The sequence below is a fragment of the Hevea brasiliensis genome, chromosome 13, assembly GCF_030052815.1.
Source record: "Hevea brasiliensis isolate MT/VB/25A 57/8 chromosome 13, ASM3005281v1, whole genome shotgun sequence".
Lineage (NCBI taxonomy): Eukaryota > Viridiplantae > Streptophyta > Magnoliopsida > Malpighiales > Euphorbiaceae > Hevea > Hevea brasiliensis.
The window spans coordinates 9,919,022-9,937,131 of record NC_079505.1 but is presented as its reverse complement, the minus strand read 5'-3'; the positions used below and the strand labels follow the sequence as shown (position 1 = coordinate 9,937,131).

The 18,110-nt window shown below is 33.1% G+C and overlaps 1 protein-coding gene across 1 annotated transcript; it reads right to left on the bottom strand.

The window, feature by feature from the left end:
• Nucleotides 1-10,368: 10,368 nt before the first annotated feature.
• Nucleotides 10,369-17,694, bottom strand: LOC110651017 (protein ACCELERATED CELL DEATH 6). The gene is made up of 5 exons (XM_058131773.1): nt 17,034-17,694; nt 13,118-13,207; nt 12,501-13,018; nt 10,714-11,309; nt 10,369-10,630 (listed from the first exon to the last, which is right to left on the bottom strand). The coding sequence occupies exons 1-4, from the start codon at nt 17,692-17,694 to the stop codon at nt 10,719-10,721; spliced, it is 1,860 nt and encodes a 619-aa protein (XP_057987756.1). The 3' UTR covers nt 10,369-10,630; nt 10,714-10,718.
• Nucleotides 17,695-18,110: the final 416 nt, after the last annotated feature.

Sequence of the window (18,110 nt, the reverse complement as noted above, 5' to 3'; positions counted from 1 at the left end):
AAGTTTTGAAGAAGTTATACATTAATATTCCATTTACAGATGCAATTTCTCAAATGCCCTCATATGCTAAGTTCTTGAAAGAAATTTTGTCAAACAAGAAGAGACTAGAAATTATGAAATTGTGGCATTAACAGAGGAGTGTAGTGCTCTCTTACAAAATAAACTCCCTCCAAAGTTGAAGGATCCATGAAGTTTCTCTATTCCATGTCACATTGGAGAGACAAGTATTGAAAAGGCATTTTGTGATCTTGGAGCTTATGTAAGTTTGATACCATTGACCATATGTGAAAAGTTAAAGGTAGCAGATTTAAAGCCCACCACTATTTCTTTGCAGTTAGTTGATAGATCTATCAAATATCTAGTGGGAATTTTGGAGAATGTGCCATTGAAGGTTAGAAAATTTTTTATTCCTGTGGATTTTGTAGTTCTAGAGATGGAGGAGGATGTAAGAACACCTATCATACTTGGAAGACCATTTTTAACTACTTCAGGAGCTAATATAGATGTGAAGAATGGGACATTAAAGTTAAAGGAGGGAGAAGTGGAAATAAAATTCAATTTATTCCAAGATTCTGAGGAATCTGCTATGGTAAATTCTTGCTATAGGGTAGATGTTATAGAAAATGATGCTGGAATGGAAGATATTAAGTTGGAAGGAAGTCAAATTACTCTTCATTCTCAGTGTAATCAGCATAAAGTGCAAAAGAAAAAGTCTCCTTTGCCATCTCCTTTTGATAAGAATGAAACTCCAAGAGTAAAACTCAAGGCTTCGTCCAAACAACTCAAAGTAGAAGGTTGATCTCAAGTTTGTAAGAACAATCTGCAAGGTGTGGTTGGGATTCTAAACAAAGCAACAGGTGCTTTCATAGTCAATGGGAAAAAGTTAAAGTACAAATTTATTGCAGCACCTGTGAAGAAGGGAAACAACACTTTCCAATTTCAACCACCATGAACTAAAAATGGGTTAAGCTAATGACCTTAAATTAGCACTCTTTGAGAGGCACCCTAAATTTTTTTTTTCTTTTTATAATTATTTTGTATTTCTTTTGTTTTATTTTGTTTTATACCCCCATTGAACTCAAATTTGACATAAAATTTTCTTTATGTCGATTAATGGTGATTTTTAAGCAAATGTGTATGTTGGATTAAAGGAATACGTGTTTAGGAAGTTTCTGAGCCTTATATTTATTTTCTATGATACATATTGTTTTTAACAAAGTCAAATTTGAACTAATTTGAGCTTTATGTCTGATTGCGGTAATATGGTGAAGTGGAAGGCCAGTTTTGTTTCCAAATTTTAAGAAAATTAGTGAGAAATATATGAAATTTCATGGTAAACAATAGCAATATGTTCTTGATTTTACAATTGGATATTATGCTTTAGGTAATTAATTTTTTATGTATTGCACTAAGATTGACGTATTTGCAATTGGATATTTTGTGAAATTTCTAGATACAATTTTACAGAATTTTGGTCATGTAAATAGTGTCTGTAGTAGAATTTTATTCCTTGTTCATGAATTTTCAATGCTAAGTTTGGGATTGATATGGGTGTTATTTCTTGTAGTGTGATTGCTAATGTGAATATTAGTTGAGTAATGTTTTAGTTTGTGCTTGGTGGATTTATGAATTTTAATTATTTTTAGTGATTAATTGGGTTTTAATTTGGTTTTGAGTGAAATTTTTGTGCCAAATTGTGTCTTGGGTTAAGTTTAAGTGTGTTTAAGGTCATGTTTTTAAGTTATATATCAAGTCATTTAATATTAGGTTCAACATGATGTATGCTGGGGGTAGTGTCACCATTAGATCCTATACTTGGCGCTTTAAATTGCTAAAAATGTAAAACCTGCATGCAAAGAGTTTCAGGGAGTCTCGCATGCCTCATGTAAAACTTTTTAAGACCACACGAGGCATGCTATTTTTCCCTTTATCCTAACATGCCTTATGTCATTCATCTCTTACCCAACCACACGAGGCATGTTACCCTATAACTATTCCCGTATGCCTCATGTCAACCCTTAGGTATATCATCACTTAAACCTTTGCCCTAGTTATTTTATTTTGTTTCACCTCATCAGCTGCACAACCCAAAGCTTCACTATTCGTTCCATGGTGCTCGCTAATCGAGCCTCTACCCATATACCCAAACTTCGAGCCCTAAAAATAGCTAGGAATAGTGATTTTTTTACCATAACACCAATTTTACACCACCTAATGCTACACCCGAAGTTCCCATTTCGACCCTAAATCCCCAAATTCCCAATACAAACCCTAATTTCCCACCTCGCCAATCCTCTCATTCTACCCCTATTCCAGTCAATATAACCTAAGAAACCACACCTTCCTCCTAGAAACAAACTAAATCCGCCCCTTCCACTGTGTATGAATCACGAAAAAGAAAAAAATCAGTTCCTAGCTCCTTTATTCCACCGAAATAGCCTAGGGTTGTTTCCCCATAGCCTGTCAATGCCAGGACCAATTTTGCTACACAAGGTCCTATTTCTCCACAAGTCTCTTCTACTCCAACTAGGGTTTAATCACCTCCACATCATTCCCCAACAGTATCTCAAACTGCTCCAATTATTCCTTAATCTGGCGAGAAGGTAAATTCATTTTACCTATGGACTTTTAGAGATGATGATATGAGGAAAAACTATGAGACACTTTCTAAAAAGAAAATTATGGCCACCAACATATTGATGAAGATAGTCTCAGGGAGATAGGGCTATATGAATCTGTTAGTGATTATTTGGAGAATGTAGGTTGGAGTGATTTTGCTAAAATTCAAGAACCTGTTTCGAAAAAACTGACATTTAAATTTCTAAGCTCACTGAAATTGGATTTCTAGCCCATGACCAATAACCATAAGGACACCATATCCTTTAGATGTTTAGGTTAGGATAGGGAGCTTGATACTGCTCAAGTAAATGCTTTATTTTGGTTTCAATAATGATGGTGTAAAAGTAATTAAGTAGCAAAGAACTATTTATGACCCGCCTTCATTTTAGAAGTCAATTACACCATATGGAAAATATTACAACCCTAGTTCTGCTAAGGCCTTAGCTATCCAAGACCCTACTCTTAGGTGCTAGCAAAGGTTCATGTCTTATACTATATTAGGCTAGCAGTATAGTTATTGGATGGATGGTGACTGTGATTGCCAAATCTTTTGATTTTAGCCCTGAGAAATATGCTATGGTGTCTATGGTTGGGCAGTCCTTTCTGGATAGGATTATCATGACTCAGATGAAGATTTATATGAAGATATGTGATGTTTATATGCTGGTAGATGAGGGACATGTTGGTGTACAGCAGCAACAATCACAGGGTATAGGACAGCCACCTGATGCTGGTCCTTTTAGCTCTCACCCACCTGTTATTGGACAATCAAGTTTATTCTCTTTTCTCAAAAAATTGGAAGCCAAAATTGACAAAATGAATGATGCATAGCAACCTGCCTCAGATGTCAGTTCTGATATTGTGGTTGCTTTGAAAGCTTTAGAAGCTAAGGTTGATAAACTTGGTCAGAAGCAAGCCAAGCTTGAGAAAAATATTAGAAAGAAGTTTTTTTCATTCAAGAAAAAATAGAGAATACATGACAGATAAATGATTAACATTTGTAACAAGCTGGCAGGCTCTTTTAACGAGTTGTACAAATGGGGCCAAGACATTTTTGAGGAGATGAAAGCTATGATAGAAAATATGGATACTGCTTCTGAGAAATCTAATAAGCCATCACCTGCAGCTACAACATCACCCATACCAGAACCAGATCCATGTGCAACAAATGAGCCAGTGCAATCCACAAATGTAGAAGACCAATCTAGTTGTTTAGTTTTAGAACTTTGTTTTTGTTTAGTTTTAGTTAGATTATGAAACTTTAGCTTTTGATTGTGTAATTTGGTCAATATGTTTTATGTTTTAGCTATTAAATTCTTGGTTATTGGAACTTTTAATATTTTATATGTTTGTGAATGGTTTAAACTTGTGTTTTTTATTTCTATTTGTTTAATGAATCTTAAGTTGCCTTGTTCATTGTTGCTAGCTGCATTGGCTTATTTTGCTGTGTAACATTTATTGTTTTTGCAATCCAGATTTCTGCTGAATTTATTAATTTCTTTAATCTCAGTTTGTATTGGCTATTGTATTAGCATTATTGATATTGCTTTTTGATGGTTATGTAACTGGATTATTGAAAGTATAACAGATGCTTTTCTGTTGGATATTACAATACAGCATCTAAGGTAAATTCTGGACATCCACATGCCCCATGTTGAAAATGCTTTGATTCAACATGCCTCATGTGTTTTTGTTTACATTGCCTCATGTTCAAAATACTTATAATTAATATGCCTCAGGTACATATTCTGATTATTCAACACTGGGCATGTATGTTTTACATGGTAACTCTTTTCCACTCTTTCTCGGTTTACATCTTTTGAGCTACCATTTATTGATTTAATTTACACCTTTGCCACTTCATTTAAGCCAACGAGGATATTGTCTAATTTGAGTTTGGGGGAGGGCAAAATTTTTAATCCTTTTTTATTAGCATTACTTAAATTGCATTTCATTGTATTTCATTTATACTTACTTACTTAGTTCAAATACATCATACACCTACACCATGTAAATATATACACTTGCATATAGATGTCATATAGATTATAGTTTTTATTTCATTTTTTATTTTTATTTAATTTTTGCATTCATTTTAGGAATCATGAATACATAAAAAATAAATTTTTATCTAACTCTTAGAAGATTGAGAATCATTTTGAAAAGCAATCGAGCTTGCCCATAGATGGGTTTGGTAGATTGAAAGTTCCGGATTGGTATAAGGCCATAATATTCTTGTCTAAGTTCATATCTTCTTAGCCAAGGGCCACCCAATTAATTATATTGAGTTTTGAGTGCTTAGAGAAAACTCTAGAGTAAGAAATAAGTCTCACCAATTCTAGAACAAGCCTTATAGACCTTTCGAGGCCAAATCCTAGCGTTCACTTGAAAGAGAAATGATCAAGGCAAACTCTAGAGTAAGAAATAACTAATTGTGTCTCACCAATTCTAGAACAAGCTTTATAGACCTTTCGAGGCCAAATCCTAGCGTTCACTTGAAAGAGAAATGATCAAGGCATTCTTTGGATTTTAAATCCACATTTTTAACCTTAACTAATCTCACTTTAAAATTTCCCTTTGAAACCAATTTGAGCCTCCATTTATACCCCTTATTTTCTTGGTACCCATAATTCAGCTGGCCATTAACGTAAATACTTACCTACCCTTAATGAGAATAATTTGTTTAAGTGATAGATATACCTAAAAAAAAATATAAAAAAATAAAATAAAAAAAAAAGAGAAAGGGAAAAAAATTAAAAAAAAAGGTATATAATAATTAAATGGGAGAAGTACTAAAGTAAAGTTGGCTAGCAATCATATTATGTTGCGAAAAATTATTTACCACCCAAGTATACAAAGAAATGAGTTTGGGTTTGGATTAAAAAGGGACAATTGCAATGCAAAAATTTAATGTTATCTATGTAGTCCCTAAATGAGTTTCAAATTTGTATGCTAGCAATTATTGATTCATTGTAAAGTTCTTCCTTCCATTTTATTCTTAAAAAAAAAAAAAAAAAATAAAAAAAAAAAAAACTTGTGTATCTTGATCTTTTTAATAATTTGATTGTTCTCATATTTTGTTTCCCCTTTACCCTTTTTTTTGTTAGCCACATTATTGCCCCTTAACCCCATTACAACCATTAAAAGTAGAGATGGCAATGGATAGGGTATATGTGAAAATTATCCTACCCGAACCCGAACCCGATTAATATTTTCAAAACCTGAACCCGTCCCAAACCCAATTAAAATTTATTCCCAATTACCCAAATCCAATTATTATTATTACCCAGTAAATACCCAAACCCATTTAATTTTATATATTTTAATTAATAATTTATATAAAAATTTGTTTTTATTAATAATTTATATTTTAAAATTTTAATAATTCTATAAAATATTTCAATTTTATTTTATATGAAATAAAATATAAAAAATTTACAAAGATTATTATAAAAAATATATATTTTATATTTAATTAAATATTTATGTAAATGAATTCGAGTAATGGATACCCAATATATAAAACCCGAATCTGTCACGGGTATTAAATTTCAAACCCGAATCCGTCACAAACCTGATTATATACTACCCAAACATGTCCTATTAGGGTTTGGTCGGATAGGGTACCCGCAAAAACCCGACCCATTGCCATCCCTAATTAAAAGTCCTTTTGATCTCTTAATTGTGTTTTGCTATATTAGTGGAGATTGGAATAGTTGGTTTGCCTATGGGATTGGCACATTATTTATCAATTTAACTCTTCCCATCATTATTTGAGACACTTTATTTTATGGATTGTTTTAGAGCCTATTTTAGTATGATTTCTCTATGTAATTGATTAGTTTGGGTTTGATGAAATGAATAATTGACCCAAGGCTAAGCTGTGATAACTTTTGTGAGAATTAAATTCCTTATACCATGAAGGTGGGTATATGATTTGTTGGTGACTAGAGGTAAGTTTGAAAGCTTAGATGATTGATTTTCATGAATCTAAGAAAAAGATACCCCAATTGCACTTAATTATTTTTAATTTGCTTGAGGACAAGCAAATGTTTGAGTTTGGGGAAATTTGATAAACTCATTTCATATAGGTATTTTAGAGTGGTTTTGCATCCATTTTGCCCTTTTTAGTTTAATAAATTATGCTTTTAGTGCTTATTTTAGTTAATTTATTAATTTTAGTTTCATTATATTTGATTTTTGGATTTTTAATATTTTTTATAGGTTTTAATAAGGTTTAAAGGCAAAAAGGTCCATATAGAAGAAATGCAAAGTGATTTGAAAGCTTAAAGTAAAGTAGTGTGAAAAGTGAAGAAAATTTGCCTAAGGAAGAAAACCAGTCAAGATTTTCGAGAGCTTCAATATACTCCATGTTAAAGGTCGTGTGAAGATAAGAGTAAACTAGCAGGAATCCACATGAGGCACGTAGATTCAACACTAGGTCGTGTAGACAGAGATTTTGAAACAAAACTTGCCAAAAGTTTCAGGGACTTCAACAAGCCCTATCTGGTCGTGCAGAATCTAAAAGCTCCCCCTCCAAATCCACATGAGGCATATTGAAAATAACTTAAATCAATATGAGGCATGTGGGATGACGTTGGCATATTTGCTAACATGGAAAAATTTTCTATTTTCACACCTTTTACACTTTTTGTCTTTATCCTTTTGCAATCGTTTGAAGGCATATTTTATTATACAATTTTTTTTATAAGCAAAAAATTTTATTAAATGGAAAGAAAGAGTAAGCAAACAACAAAACAAGGAACAAAAACGTAGGAAAAAAGAGAAATAAAAAACACAGCAAAACTGGGGCCAAATACAAAGGGCAAGGTCAAAACAATTGAGCAAAAATATGTTGCATCTAAGGAGCGAACCAGGTAACCCAACCAAGTGAAGGAGCGTAAGCATGGTGATTAGTTCATTAGAGCATTGAATTTCAAAATTTTTCTTCAAGGGTTACATGCATCATACCACATCTCTTATGTGCCTAATTAATTTCAATGCTCAATTACATATCAAAACACTTTTAATATGTATTAGGATCTATGTTTGCCATTCAAGATTGTGAATTAACAAATTAATTCATTTAAACCCTAGTTTAAAAGAGAAGTTAGAGCACTAACCTCTTTGATGCCCTATGGATGTAATTGGCACCTTTAGGAAGCACCTAGGACCCCAAGTGTTGTCCCTTTAGCTTGTACACACCAAGACCACCAATGGGCAGCCCCCAATTTGCTTCTTAAGCCTTTTCCAACCAATTATAAATTGAGTTTTTGCCTTTAGAGAGGTAGTATGTATGTATAGGAGATTAGAAATAATTTCTAGCAATTTTAATTCAAAGAAATTTGGGCAATTCTTTTTGAATTGATGAGAAAAGAAGAAGAAGAGAGGGAGAATGTTGGCTGCCACCACCTTTGAGGAGAGGAGTGTTATGTTTTATTTTTCATTTTTTTCCCTTTTATACAATTAGGTCATTAAGTCACTTAAACCCTATGCCACATGTCACTACCACATTGCATCTTGCTTTTAATTGACTCAATCACATTAAGCCAAGTGTCAAAGCTAGACTTAATCTTGACTTTGATTATCTTACATAATAGGAAGACAAATGGCAAGCTAATATAGTGCCATGTGCCACCATCTCATGGTGCCACATGTCACCATGTGAAATGACCAAATTACCCTTATGTTGTAATTTTGAGTTCTCAACCCAAAATCATTATTTCTCCTCTTCTAATCAATTTATATCAAATATAAATTAATTAATCTCCATTAATTAATTTCTCACAATTAAATTCATATTTAAACGCTTTAAAAATAAATTTAGGTTATACTATACATCCAATAACCTAGATTTGGTTTCAAGTCATGCTAGGGACTTTGCAATCTTATTGCAAACCAAGTCTATTTAATTAATCAATTAAACTCTTTAATTAATCAATTAAATCACATTTTACTTGGTGATTATCTTGTATATGTATGTGACTCACTAGGCTCATCACTAATTGGCAATGAGATATGATATTAACTCTTAATATCATCAGAACTCTTTCTTATCATAAATGATTTCTCTAAATCATTTTAGGCATCTTATAGACCATGGTTGACACCTAGCATAGCGTGCCATGGTCACCCAATCAATAACAAGGAATACTTTAAATGAACCTTTAATCATATGTTACCATGCACTAGAATCTCTCTGTTACAAAATCTCAATTCGAACCGGAGTCATGGTTTATGTCAAACCCCATTTTCTATGAATATTATGTTCTCTTTTAATTCCAGTTCTTGGTTAATTAGATTCTTTTGTCAGAACCTCTTTTTTGACTAAATCTGTCTGTCCTGGCCAGGAACTTGAAACATCAAGAACAATTAAATAAACATAGGACTTTATCCCTATTTACTTAAGGTAACAGATTCCATCTTGATCAACACCTACCTCCATATATAACTAGTAGGAGCCAACACATGCCCATATACCCATACACAGTACAAGTATGAAAGCAGTATCAAACTCAAGCCACCTATATACAAGATAACTGTGTTATCTCAAGTCTAAAGATTATATGCACTGATATGATATATGATAATGCATTGACAAGAGTAAACTCTATATGCTTGTTATATGCGTCACTGGTTCGGCCTACTTATCATGTATAAGTGTCTATCATGTTTGTTATATGGCATAAGACTCACCATTTCATCTTATTTATATCTCATATAAATACCTTGGGAACAAACATGAATATAATCTTTCTGGATAAGTCATGTCCTGTGTGAAGTATCCTCGATTGTGAACCAATTTATAATACTTTGTGCTAGAAATACTGTCACTCATATTTTTAACAACTTAAGAATAGAATTTCTAACAAAATATCAATGGACCTTTTCTATTACACATAAATACATTATGTAAATCGAAAAGTGAAATTGCCTTTTATTAATAAAATATGTACAAGATACATACTAAATGATATGCTCTAGGGCATACTACTAACACCAAGAGCAACAAAATCTGCAACAAACTCTGTAGAACAAGAACATGCAGCAGCTACAATACCCGAACCAAAAACAACGGCTAGCTCTCACAAAAATTTGAAAGAAATAGAGAAGCAAAGGAGAAATCCTCATAGAACCAAATGCCCAACACGCTTACAGCTTCAGGGCAACAAAGAGAACACAAGAAAGGAGAGGAAGGCCAAAGCACAGAATTCCTCTAGCTCAAAGCTTTAAGAAAACTTCAAGAAAGAAACAATGAATAAGAGCCTTCCCAAGCAAAAAAAATAACGCGATTAAAAGGAACCAGCTGAACCAGAAGAATATCCAAATCCAAATCCAAAACAAAAGGGAGAGAAGCTTCCTTCCTTGGTGAGATTGGTGGTTCTTCCCAAACAACGTAGAAGCAAGAAAACATCAGGACCTTGAAGCCTTGAAAGCCAACATGTCAGAATTGATTTGCTCGACCAAGAAATTAACCACAATATCATCAAGTTGTGAGAACACTAAACCAAGTTGCCTACCCATTGACAATGTTTGCCATGCTTCCTTTTCAACATCAAAAGGAATAGGACCAGGGTTTTCACCATTAATTGCTTCTCGGTGAGACTGATTCATGCAAGCAATGTCACTGTCTGCAGGCTCAAAAAATCTATTGTTGTCTATTATAAAATTATTTATTTATAGTAAATATAAATTCCAATCTGAGTAAATATATACATGAATTAAAATAAAAAGATATTACATGCCACCCATATGCCATTGAGCTAATAATGAGTATATGTTTTTAAAGTGAAAAAATAAAAATGAAAATTAAATTAAACACATCCATATGAAGGGAGACACCATTTACATCCCTTGAGGTAATAGCAAGCATATGTCTCTTTTTCTTGGCATCTATTAACACCCGATGAATCAGTCGACTTTCTCCTTCCGCCATTTTCTAAACTTTTCAAACTTATCTCGAAGCTCCAAACGAAGGGCAATGAACAAGATTCCGCCAGTCAGCCAAGAGCTTCAATAGTGCATTAAAAATAGTTAAAATAATGAAAATATTAATGAAATTAAAAGTTTTATAATATATAGAAAACTACTCACAAAGTTTATGTTTGATGTCTATAGCTATTAACTTCTTCTTCATCATCGTCCTCCGAAAGAAATAAACTCCATGTTACGCTTATGATCGAATAAAATATGAAGCAGAAGAAGCTCAATTCGAAGACACAAATGCTATATCCAAAGGAAGGTCCTAAAACTACATAAGCGCCTGTCACAAATATAATCACCATTGCTACCATAGCATAGAAGAGGAAGCTGAAGGCACATTTTATTAACCAATAGTATCTTTCCAGATATCCTAACATCACTAGTATAAAGTGGATAAAGACACAAGAAGTGGATAAAACCATAGCTATAGTGTCTAATATCATAAATGCTGTAAAAGCTGAATTTCCGCTTAAGATAGGAGTCCCCTTCTTTAAATTGTTTTCATCACTTGTATAACCTCCTGGTAAGGTGAACATCGCTGCAAACGTTACTGTTGCTATAAGTGCTGCAGCTACCAAATAAGAGTCTTTGGCTTCTTCAAATTTACGTATCATATTTTTCTTTGTCTTTAGCCCTTCTATGTTTTGCACTTCAATTTTCCCCAATGGTCCAGTGCCAATGTCTTTCATCCATGCTAAATTTTCGCTCTGCAACAACGTTAGAAATATAATAAGATAAATTTCTTTTGGTACCATTTCTCAACTCACTGATACCATTTTTGTATTGTTCAATTCAATATTTATTTAAAAAGAAAGAAAGCTTTTTTTTTTTATTAACCATCATTTATTCTTAAAATATGTTAAAAATATACTAATAAGCTCTTATATTTCTAAAATTGAATTAATTGCAAGATTTTTTTTTTTCACTTATTAATTGGAATTGTCTCTCCAACTATAAGATTTTGACTTCGTACGACTAATCAAAATCAAATAAATAAATAAAAAACATTTTAATTCTATAAAATAAAATTATGGGCCACATGAATAAAATGGACTTGAATCTTGTTTAATTTGAAATCAATTGAAATTTGTGCTTATCTACTTGGACATCTTAACAAAAAATAAGAATATATTATAAATTTTCATATCTATTATTTAAAAAGTTGCATGTGATTAGACTTTTATATTTTTATAATTACATGTCCTTTCACAAATATATAAATTTAATTGCATATTTTTTTATTCATTTCACAAATTCCCTTCACATCCATAATAATAATAATAATTTTTTTATCTGTTATAAATATAGTAATTACTTTATTTTTTATTCAGTAAGTTCTAGTCAGAATTCAATCTAATACCTAAATGATTGTAATTAATGTTATCGACCCAAAACTCATTAGGATAACAATCATTTTAGTTATTATAAAAAATTTAATAAAAAATATGAGTATAGAAATACACAATTGATATTATCGAGCTAAAACTCATTAGTATAATAATCATTTCCCTCTTATTTAACATTGGCAATTTTTTTAATATACAGCTTAATTGCATTTCTACAGAATTAATATTTATAATAATATAAAAGATTTAGTTATAAGTTGATTCCCTGTTCATATTTTACTATAGATAAATTATAGATAGTCTAATGATGAGCCTCAAGAGGCCACATATTTGCTAAATAACGTTCAAGTCTAGTCTTCTTACACTTTGTAAAGGGTATAAAAATATATATATAGTTTCTTGATTGATTCCTTTTATTCATTAATGTTGGAATTGTTCTCATCAGTACTATAGTGATTTGAAAAAAAAAAAAAGGTTAGTGCATAGCATATTTTGCTTCAAGAAGAACCAAAAGGTAATATCTATATTATGATAAGATGTTAGTTGGCTGACCTTAAAGTCTCCTTCCATTTGAATTTGATCGTGCAATGTTCTCCAATGTTTGAACATATCATTGTCTTCATGTGCATTTTTTATGAAAGAAGGCAAACGAGAATGATAAGTCTTGTATAGATGGACAGGCGTATTTCCTTTAACATCTTCTCCATATAAAAGATAAATCAATGATGAAAATTGAAGCACTGCTTTTAGCACTTCATCATTTTTACTGATCACTGCATAATGAATGACATTCCAGCCTCTACTGTCAGTGAGTTCGCAGCAATCTGGGCATTCAGAAATAATCAATTCCATTTCGTATTGGAAGCCTCGACAGGCTGCAATGTGAAGAGCAGTCCTCTTCCAATATTTATCGGCGATGTAAGCAGTGGATTTATCCTTATTTAATAGCACGTGGACCGCTAACCAATTTCTTGTGTACGCAGCATAGTGAAGTGGAGTCCATCCTTTTTCATCTGTTTCTTTGGCCAAGTTACTCCATTTCTCCAATAGCTGGTCTATCATCATATACACTGAAAGAAAGTCAAAAAGACCAAATTTATAATTACTAATATCATATCCTTAATTTATTAATTATTAAGTTTTTTTTTTTTAAATAATAAGAAACTAACCAGTATATCCAGAGTAATGTTCAGTCCGTTCTTTTTGGTCCTTTTCTTTGGCCATGGATCTGTATTTCTCCAATAGCTTCTTTCTCTTCCCTGAAATAAAGTCAATAGGAACAAATTCATAATTATTCATATCAAAATCTTAATTAATTATCAAGTTTTCTTAAAATAATGAAAAATTCACAATGAATGATTTCTCTTTATTTTTTTTATAAAAATTTGAAATTTTCGCTATATATTCATATCTATATTTATATTAATTAAATTAAATTATTAATTAAACTTCGCCTAAGTAGTTTGTGCTTAGCCGGTCCCAAGCTCGAATAAAGGAGGAGGGTTGCGGTAGGTGACAACCAGCGTAAAAATTTCGTCACACCTTATGATATGGATTCAAATGATATAAACGTTGGGGCGTCCTCTACTTACGACGCGCTACATTAGAGCTCGGGTGTAGTAAGAAATATGCAAGGGTGTAGGGCGTTCACCGAAAGCGACGGGCCATGCCAGCGCCTGAGTGTGGTTTTAAGTGAGCAAGGGTTCCCATATCATGGACGGGTGTGGGTAAAGAAGTTAGTCCATAGGACAGATAGTAGAACAAATAGTGGAACAGAACACAAGATAGACATAGAAAACAATAGAAGATATCATAGAAGGAGACCAATTAGGAAGAAACATGATAGAAGGAGGATCAGGGTTGGTACTTGGAATATTGGATCACTTACAGGAAAATTAATGGAGCTTATGGATACCTTGAAAAGGAGAAGGGTGAATATTTCTTGCATTCAGGAGACTAAATGGGTAGGAGAGAAAAGCAAGAAAGTGGGTAATTCAGGATACAAACTGTGGTTTACCGGAAATGAGAGAAATAAGAACGGAGTGGGCATAATCATAGACAGGACATTGAAAGACGCTGTAATAGCTGTGAAAAGAGTAGAATATAGAATTATACTAGTAAAACTAGTACTAGAAGGAGAAACAATAAATGTAGTTAGTGCTTATGCCCCACAAATAGGACTAGATAGTGAGAGTAAACAAAGGTTTTGGGAAGAAATGGATGATTTAATGCAAAGCATACCGAATGAAGAGAATGTTTTCATTGGTGGAGATTTGAATGGACATGTAGGAAGTGATAGGCATGGTTATGAAAATGTTTAGGGAGGTTTTGGTTTTGGCAGTCGAAATGAGGAGGGAAAAAGCATCTTGGATTTTACGATAGCATACAACCTAATACTAGCAAATACCTACTTTATAAAAGAGAGTCACACTTAGTGACTTTCAAAAGTGGGCAACATAGAAGCCAAATCGACTTCCTCTTAACCAGGAAGACAAATAGAGCTCTATGCAAGGATTGCAAGGTCATTCCAGGAGAGGCTTTAACAAGTCAATATTGATTAGTGGTCTTGGATATCAAGTTTAGGAACAATTCAAGTAAGGTCAGAAGAAATAGTGTAACTCGAACAAAGTGGTGGGAGTTCAAAGGAGTAAAGCAAGTGAAGTTCAAAAATGAGCTTCTCGAGTCCGAAGCATGGAAGCTGGATATGGAGGCTAATGATATGTGGATACAGATGGCATCAAAGATTAGAGAAGTAGCTAAAAAAGTACTTGGAGAGTCTAAAGGACATGGACCACCCTCAAAAGAGAGATAGTAGTGGAATGAGAAAGTACAAAAGGCAGTGAAGAGAAAAAGAGAATGGTATAAGAAATTACCTAAATGTGATAATAATGAGACATATGAATAGTACAAAATAGCAAAGAAAGAGGCAAAAAAGGCAATTAGTCAAGTAAGAGCACAATCATTTGAAAAGTTATATGAGAAACTTGGAACTAAAGAAGGGGAGAAGATATTTATAGATTAGCAAGGAGGAGAGAAAGGAAATGTCAAGATCTCAATTAAGTTAGGTGCATTAAAGATAAAGAAAGAAAAATGTTAGTGAAAGATGAGGACATTAAAGAAAGATGGAGAAATTATTTTAATGATCTCTTTAATAATAGTCAAAATAGTAATAGAGTGAATATGGACTATAGAACAATATAAAAGAATATGAATTATACTAGAAGGATCAGATCTTTAGAAGTAAAGGAAGCACTTAAGAGAATGAAAGTGGGTAAAGCCTGTAGATCCGATGGAATACCAATTAAAGTGTGGAAGTGTTTGGGAGATATGGGAGTGGCATGGTTAACTAAATTATTTAATAAGATTCTAAACTCAAAGAAAATGCCTGATGAATGGAGGAGAAGTATTTTAGTACCTATTTTTAAAAATAAGGGAGACATACAGAGTTGCTCGAACTATAGGGGAATTAAACTCATGAGCCATACTATGAAGTTGTGGAAGAGAGTTGTGAAGCATCGACTACGTCATGATACTTTTATATCTCTCAATCAATTTGGCTTCATGCTCGGTCGTTTAACTATGGAAGCGATCTTTCTCATTAGAAGCTTGATGGAGAAATATAGAGATGTGAAGAAAGATCTACACATAGTTTTTATTGATTTGGAGAAGGCTTATTATAGTGTTCCAAGAGATATCTTATGGAGTGTGTTAGAACAAAAGAGGGTATCTATTAGGTACATGCAAATGTTGAAAGATATGTATGAATGAGCAACTACTATTGTGCGCACAGTGAGAGGGGACACAAGAGATTTTCCGATCTCAATTAGATTACACCAAGGATCAACTATAAAGCCCTTACCTTTTTACACTAGTTTTAGATGAATTGACGAAACATATACAAGAGAGTATTTCTTGGTGCATGATGTTTGCGGATGATATTGTTCTAATAGATGAGACGCGAGAAGGAGTTAATAGAAAGCTAGAGCTTTGAAGAAATACTCTAGAGTCAAATGGCTCTAAGTTAAGTAGAACGAAGACAGAATACATGCATTGCAAGTTCAATGAAGGCCAAACTAGTGATAGGGAAAAAGTTAGTTTAGATGGAGTAGTACTATCCCAAAGTAATCACTTTAAATATCTCGGCTCAGTCCTTCAAGTAAATGGGGGATGTGAGGAAGATGTTAGTCATAGGATTAAAGCTAGATGGTTGAAGATTCCCAATAAGTTGAAAGGAAAATTTTATCGTACAGCCATATGACCGACTATGTTATATGGTAATAAGTGTTGGGCACTGAAGGAGTCGTATGTGTCTAAGATAAGAGTTGCAGAGATGAGAATGTTAAGGTGGATGAGTGGTCATACTAGACTAGATAAAGTCCGTAATGAGAGTATTAGAGAAAAGGTAGGAGTGGTGCCAATTGAGGATAAGATGAGAAAAGGGAGATTGAGGTAGTTTGGTCATGTGAAGCGTAGACATACGGAGGCTCCAGTTAAACAAGTAGAGCACATTAGATTAGAGGATAGAAAGAAAAAAAGGGGTAGACCTAAATTGACTTAGAGAAGAGTAGTACAACATGACCTAGAAGCATTACACATTTCTAAGGATTTAACCCAAAATCGTTTAGAGTGGAGAAAGCGAATCCATATAGCCGACCCCAAATTGTTGGGATAAAGGCTTAATTGAGTTGAATTGAGTTAAATTAAATTATTAATTAAACAAATAAAATAAAGTAATTAAATATATTAAAGCTGAAAAAAAGAGAAACTCTTATATATGTGTAAGAGTCTATCTAAAATTTTTAATATTAAAATAAAACATAAGTCTTTGATGCTGTTTTGTTTAATAGAACTGCCTCTTATTTTATTTATTATTATTTTTTTTAGTATCATAAATTCAGTGCCACTTTCACATTCTACCTACAATTTTCTGAGGAATGAGTAAAAGCAATCCAGCTTGGCCGATTTCAGATCAGCCACAATCAGTGACCCACCTACTTAATACATACATACATATATATATATATAGAGAGAGGGAGAGAGAGAGAGAGAGAGAGAGAGAGAGAGAGAGAGAGAGAGTTTATCTACCTTCGTCTTTGAAGTCCTCATCTCCGAAGTGCAACATTGTTGCCTCATGTAATGCCGTTTTACCAGTGGGACCTCCATAAGCCAGTAACCTTGATTTGGGATTCCTTAATAGTTCAAAAACTATATCTTTACATCTATTTTTAACAGCTAGGTAAAGAGGAGATTCCCCACGATTATTGGCAGAATATTTAAATTCATTTGGATCTTCATGAATCATTATTGCTTCCACAACACCCAGACTTCTTTCATTTCGTGCCGCCTCATGCAAGGCCGTTTCTTTATTTTTATTTGTCATCCTTAACATCTTCCTTACTGCTTTCATTTCCCTCTCTCTTGGCCCTTCTCCGCTTTCCCGTGGTGAGCCCTTTGCCTGTTTGATTAGCACTTTTGCCGCATCAGCATGCCCATACCTTGCTGCAATGTGCAACGGAGTATCACCGTGGACATTGACCTTCAATAACAGCGGCGGAAAAATTTCAAGTATTTCCTCTATAAACTCGGTGGATCTTTCACCTAGAGTGCTAAGGTAGATATGCAATATTGTGTTTTTATTTGGGGACAGTAGGCTATCAAGAGGTGCCCCATAATTTTTGAATGGATCAAGTTTGCCATTTTCTGCCGCCTCCAGTAAGTCGGCACCAATGTATGTGCAAATTTCCATTTGGTGGTGTACCTGCCTAGACAAGATGATACAAGATTAGAAAATGTGAATATATAAAGTGGAATTGTGGAAAAAGAAAAAATAGTGTCACTTCAGACTCGTTAGAGTACAAGTTTAATTGAAATTATGAAGTTTAATAATTAGAGTGTTAAAAAGAATAACTTTTTTTGGTGGCCTATATATGTGTGTAGTTGATTGACCATTTTATTGTATTGAAGAGAGAGCACACGAAATAGAGAAGTGTGCTGAATTTTGTGAGTTTTGTTTGAATGATTCGTGGGCAAACAAAATAATTAGTGCGTATAATTATTATTTCTTAATAATAAATTTATTTGGTAGAGTAAACTTACGGTAAACTATGTTAAATTTTATATTCTTTATTTTGGGTGAAGACTTGATTCAATTGAGAAATGACG